The sequence below is a fragment of the Suricata suricatta genome, chromosome 11 (assembly GCF_006229205.1).
Source record: "Suricata suricatta isolate VVHF042 chromosome 11, meerkat_22Aug2017_6uvM2_HiC, whole genome shotgun sequence".
Classification (NCBI taxonomy): domain Eukaryota; kingdom Metazoa; phylum Chordata; class Mammalia; order Carnivora; family Herpestidae; genus Suricata; species Suricata suricatta.
Genome location: NC_043710.1, coordinates 3229294 through 3234957, shown reverse-complemented (window position 1 = coordinate 3234957; position 5664 = coordinate 3229294). Strand labels below are relative to the sequence as shown.

The window sequence follows — 5664 nt, the reverse complement described above, 5'->3', positions numbered from 1 at the left end:
GCCCGTGCAGGGTGGCCTGGGGGGGCCGCCGCGGAGCCCCGCCCCGTTCTGCAGCAGCCGCACCATCTCGTGGTCCCTGGGGTCCAGCACGCGGGGCAGGAACAGGGAGGACTTCTGTGTGCGACGCGTCTTGAAGCCCCTGCGGGGCCGGCCCTTGCCGTTCACGGACACGTACCACAGTCTCTCGGCGCTGGGCTGGCGCTGGGCCCCCGGGCCGCCGGGCGCCGTGCGGTACCGCCGCGAGGCGTAGGTGTTGTAGCCCAGCTCGTGGATCCGCTCCACGAACTCGCACTCCGCGTTGTAGGTGTCCTGCGGGGGCCAGACGCCACAGTCAGCGGGCCAGGCCCGGGCTCCCGGCTGGCCGCCGGGGTCTCAAGGACCCACTGCCCCTTGGCGAGGCCTCCCTCCCTTCCCCCTCCCTCCTCTCTCCCTCCTCCCTCCCTCCTCCCTCCCTCCTCCCTCCCAGTGCTCCAGCACTCATGGACCCCACCCACGCCTAGGCCAGGCCCATTCTCCCTCCGAGTCTGGTGGACTGGACCTTGAGGGTTCAGCTCAGGGGTCTCCTCCTCTGCCAGGGTTTCCTGAGCACCTGGAGACCGTGGCTCCCCCAGCCCTGTGCCCCCTCGGCAGGCACCAACTGGGGGGGCCTCCCCGGCACAGGGATGTGGGCCTTGTCAGCAGAGGTGAAGCGGGACCTGCCCTAAACCTCTGCTGGCGGAGTGGACATCCGCCAGATGTCTGGACACAGAGAGGACGCATTCCAGTCTGGTTTTGAAAATGTGCGCGCAGGAGAAAAGAACTGAGAATTGAAAAGAGCACGGGAAGGGCAGCCTGTCGGGCTTTCTCGAGCCCGGCATCTCCACTGGACTTGGGCTGAGGTCCTGCTCTGGGCCTTGAACTCTGAGAGTGGCTGCCGTGGCCTTGGCGCTCACCCCATGCACGCGGGGCACACGCCTGTGCTTGTGAACGGCACGGACGCTGCTGGGGTGAAGGCGCCCCAGCAGGATCTGGGCGTCGGGGAGGCTGGCTGGATGCCCGGGGCCTGGGACAGGCTGGGGGCGCGGGCTGAGACGTGGGGTCCTGCCTTCTCAGAGGCGGGCATCTGGAGGGAGAGGGCACAGCCTGGTAACCAAGGGGCCCTCACCAACGTCCCTCGGGCCACCGAGCGGGGAGCCCCCGGGTCGAAGGGGTGGGTGTGACTTGTGCCAACCCGGGCAAGGCTGCAGTCTGAGCTGGATCAGGTGGGCCCGCCTCTCGCCCCCGGGGCTCCCCTCCTCAGCCGGGGGCCGAGGGTAGGGCTGGGGGACAGGCAGAGCTGGGCAGAAGGACCCTGAGACCCTCATGGTCTGTCTCCAGCTGTGGAGGGAAAGGGAACCGCTACCGAGTGCTTGGGGCCACAGGCTTATTCTCAGGGGGTCGCAGGCTGGTCAGAGGCAGATCCACAAGGTGGGCAGCATGTGACCCGGAGGGGCCCCAGGAAGCACGACACTGAAGCACCAAACACCTGTTTCCCAATGACGTGCAAGTTCAGAGGGAGGGGACCATGCTCTAGCTCTTCTGGAACTCCCCACTGTCCCTTCCCTGCTGTCCCCTCCCCGCTGTCCCCTCCCCACTGTCCTGCCCCACTGTCTCCTCTCCGCTGTCCCACCCCTCAGGGGATGCCCAGAATGTCCTGGGTCACAGTACAGACAGCACTAACGAAGACCAGCCTCTGCATCTTACAGACGGGGAAACTGAGGCCTGGGGGGCTGGCAGGTCTGTGCTCACCCTTGCAGTGTGGGGACTGGCCATCTGGGGGTGAGTGGGGGGCCCAGGCCGGACCCCACGCCCAGCGGCTGCGTCAATATCTGGCCTCTGCACTGAGCTGTCGGCAACCCGGGGACAGAGCAGGGTCTCCTTAAAGCCCGCGGCTGAGGCCAGGGATCCGGAAGCCCGAGGGTGGGCTTTCTTGCGGCAGGGACATTCTGTGGGACAACTGAAGGGACGCAGCCCCGGGAACCGCAGAGAGTGAGGAGTTCAGACCCTCCCGACGGGGGGGTCCGGGGGGGGGCGGAGCTTGCAGCCGGAGGGGCTCCCGGAGGGGCCAGGCTCAGACACCAGGTGCCCCAGCAGGGACTCGCAGTGACCATAGTTTCCGATGCCTCTGGGGTCCCTCCTGATGTCCCTCCCCAGAAGCTCTGCCCCACAGGGGCCTTCAGTCCCCCCCCCCCCACCCCTGGTGCCACCGGCTGAAACTCTACGTGTCACTGGCCGACCTCCACCTCGGGGAGGCTGCTTTTCCTTCCCGGGCACCAGAAAAGCCAGCCTGGGGCAGCGTGGAGGTGGCAGTCTGGCTGCCCCCGGCTCGTTCCGAGCCCCAGGGCACCGGGCCGGGGGTGTGCGGGGGGTGGGGGGGGCGGAAGGCGGCTGCAGGAGTGAGAAGGAAGCTGGCCGAGTGGCACCCTGCCAACAAGGTGACATGGGGAGTGACATTAGGGGCGAGGTGGCACTGTCTCGTGCGCATTTCTGACAGGGGCGCCCAGTCTGGGCAAAGGCATGGCAGGGGGCCCAGCGTGCTTGTCCAGGAGAACCAAGAGAGGTTCGCAGAGGCTGTCGGGAGAGCATGGGTACGGAGCGGTGGGGGGGTGGGGGCCGAGGGCGGGGTAGCTCCTCTGCCTGGCGTGGGGACCTTTCTCGAGGCCGTATAGGAGTGGATTCACATTTAGTAAGATCCTGTCACACATGCCCAGCAGAGAGTGTGACTCATGGATGCCCAGGGCCCTGGTGAGTGATGGAATGGATGCCAGATGGATGATGGAAGGAAGGAAGGAAGGAAGGAAGGAAGGAAGGAAGGAAGGAAGGAAGGAAGGAGGAAGAGAGGGAGGGAGGGAGGGGGGGGGGGGGGGGGGGGGGGGGGGGGGGGGGGGGGGGGGGGGGGGGGGGGGGGGGGGGGGGGGGGGCGGAGGGGGGGGGAAGAAGCTGGCCTTGTCAGCTCTCAGCAACAGCAGCCACCGGTAGACTCTGACCCACTGGGACCCCCCCCAGACCGTGCTTTGCTCTGTCCCCCAAAGCCCTGGACCTGGGCCCCCGTGGAAGATGCGACAAAGGTCTTAGGCTTCCGCTCCTGATCCCGCCTTCCCCACCCAGTCTCTGAACTTGCTGCGTGTGGATGGAAGGCCCTAGGGACCAGCAAGACGGGGACCATCACTGCGAGGCGACAGGAGCACCCCACCGGCGCCCCCTCCATAAGGGGCAGGGGTGTCTGTCGTGGTCTAAGGCCACTGGAGGAACGGAAAACCAGTTCTGCCCACTGGGCACCAGGGGCACAGGGCTGGGGCTTTCGCAAACCCACAATCCAGACCAGAGCCCGGCCTGGGGCATGTCCTTGGAAGCCCCGATGTCTGGCGTCTGCAGGTTCCAGAAGCGCCCTGCAGGGGAGGCCCGGCCCAGGGGGTGCCCCCCAGTCTGTGACGAGACCAACAGCTTAAAGGGGGGTGGTCCTGCCCCTTTTCCTGATCACACCTCGCCCAACTTGCCAACGGGCCGGACGGGAGAGGCTGGCGCGTGTCCCCTGCACACAGACCGGGTGGAGAGAGGGAGCCGCTGGGAGATGGTCCTCGGACTGCGTCGTCTAGGTTACGGTGGATGGAAAACCTCTCATTGCCCAAGGAGGTATCAGCCGAATTGCGCGTAATGACTAGTTGGAGGCAGCGAATTTCCTGCTTACATGCATTTTACTCCATGCGTCCCCACCCCTGCCCTTGGGGGAGGGACATCGCCAATGCCCATGGAGTCCCGGGACCCTTTTCTGCTCCGGAAGCCCAAGGCTGTATAGACCGGGTTCCGAATCTGTGTGCCCGGGACTCGGGTCCTGGGGTCCTCCCTCTCTGCTCCGTCCTAAGAACTAACAGCGCTGGGGAGGGCTGGCCACGCCACGCCTTGATTCCATCTCTCGTCCTCCTGGAGTCCCCCGGTCGAGCCCACAGAAAAGCTCTGCCCGACACACTGTCACGTGGCGCCCCACGCCTCACCGAGGCATTTATTTCAGTGGAAACTTGGGGGACACCCTCTGCCTTGCTCTCGGCTCCCTGCGGGGAAGGGCGGCGGCGGTGAACCCAAAATGTCCGGAGGGACGCCTTGTAACCCAGCGACACTGGAGAACCGAAGACAAGTCTAACCCCAGTGGGGCACCGACACCCAGGGCTTGACATTCTGCTTCCAGCTCGGGTCCCGCAGGTCCCCGGACACAGCATCATACTGCTGGGTCCCCTCTGTCCCCTGACGAATGCCCAAGGGAGATGGCCGCCCCGTCACCTGCCCGCGTGAGAGGTGGGACTCACCGAAGCGTAGAGCTGTCCCCTCTTGTTCATGGCTAGGTACCGCCCCGAGAGGAGCCCCTTGATGGCCACGATGCCCACCTCCACGGCCGTTATCTCCAGGATGCCTGGGAAAAGTGGTGAAGGGCCATCACTCCCCACACCTCCCACGGAGCCTGTGCCCAGGCCGAGCACCCCTGGCCCGCCCCGAGCCGCACCCAGGCTTGGGGAGGAGGGGGCGGCACACATTTAAGGGGTGTGAGTGTGTGTGTGTGAGAGACTTGGGAGGTTCAGGGAAAGGAGAAATTACTGGGGGGGGGGAGCGAAGCAAGGGGAGCAGTGGAAGACGTCCCCATGGCGAAGGGTGCAAACGCAGGAGGGAAATAAGAAAACTAACGTTTCTAGGCGCTGATTCCGCCAGGAGCCGGGGTCCTGCAGGACGCGGGGCTTCTTGGAGCCTCTCAACCACCTTGCGAGCCAGTCTGGCGATCTGACAGGCCGGCGGAAACTGCGGGGTCAGGTGACTTCCCCAAGCCCACCCCCACGCACGGAGCTGGAACTCACACCGGGGCTTCGGAGTCCGGGGCAGGGGTGAAGCTGGGGCTAATCCGAGCAGCCCACTGAGGGTGCCTCTATCCCACTGGGTGGAGGTAATTGTGCAGGGCAGGTTCCCAGTGGGATGCGGGATGTTAGCAGGAAGTGGGGTTAGACACTGGGTCTGAGAAGGGGAACTGACCTGGGCCCCCCTCCCGCACTGCGTGTAAGGATTTTAAATCTCCCAGAAACTTCCTTCTAAACACAGCAGTGCTTTCTCACCTGAGGTCCTGCAACAAAGGCCGCAGTGGGCCATCGTCCCCCCCCCCTCCACTCCTGCAAGGACTCCAAAGGGCGCGGACCGAAGCGAGGCCCTCTCCAGGGCGGTACCTTCTGGGTGCCCCCCTGCCCCCCAGCATAGCAGCAATCCCAGGGCCCAGACCGGGAGATGCAGGCTGCCGGCCTCTTGCGTCCGTGGGACGCAGGCTGGGCGGATTCCAGATGAGGGAAGCGGCCTCTGGATGCGGGACAGGGGTGGCCGGGCCGCGCGGCCCTTCCTCTGCCTCCAAGCTGCCTGCCTTCGATGCTCCAAGTAATCGGATGCTCTGTGGGCGCCCGGATTTGGAGAGAACCGGGGTGTCGCGGGAAAAGGAGCCCCATCCGGCGCCCCCCACCCCACCCCGAACGCCATGGCGACAGCCGGTCCCCAACGCGCAGCTCCGGAGGCGGCACCGAGGAAGCTTCCCAGGGGTGCGGCTTTCCTCGAGGCAGAGCGGTTTTCCGCCGCCTCGAACCTACCGCACGGCTTCCTGCGCTCGGGCGGGGCGAGCGCCGC

At 66.0% G+C, this 5664-nt stretch overlaps 1 protein-coding gene across 1 annotated transcript in view; it reads right to left on the bottom strand.

The window, feature by feature from the left end:
- Positions 1 to 5145, bottom strand: part of FGF3 (fibroblast growth factor 3) — a gene marked incomplete at its 3' end in the record, with an annotated part of 5844 nt that extends 699 nt beyond the window's left edge. Inside the window, exons 1-3 of the mRNA XM_029957281.1 lie at positions 5112 to 5145; positions 4320 to 4423; positions 43 to 309 (exon numbers count right to left, since the gene is read on the bottom strand). Of these exons, the coding sequence (XP_029813141.1) occupies positions 43 to 309; positions 4320 to 4423; positions 5112 to 5145 (405 nt within the window). The remainder of the gene's footprint in view (positions 1 to 42; positions 310 to 4319; positions 4424 to 5111) is intronic.
- Positions 5146 to 5664: the final 519 nt, after the last annotated feature.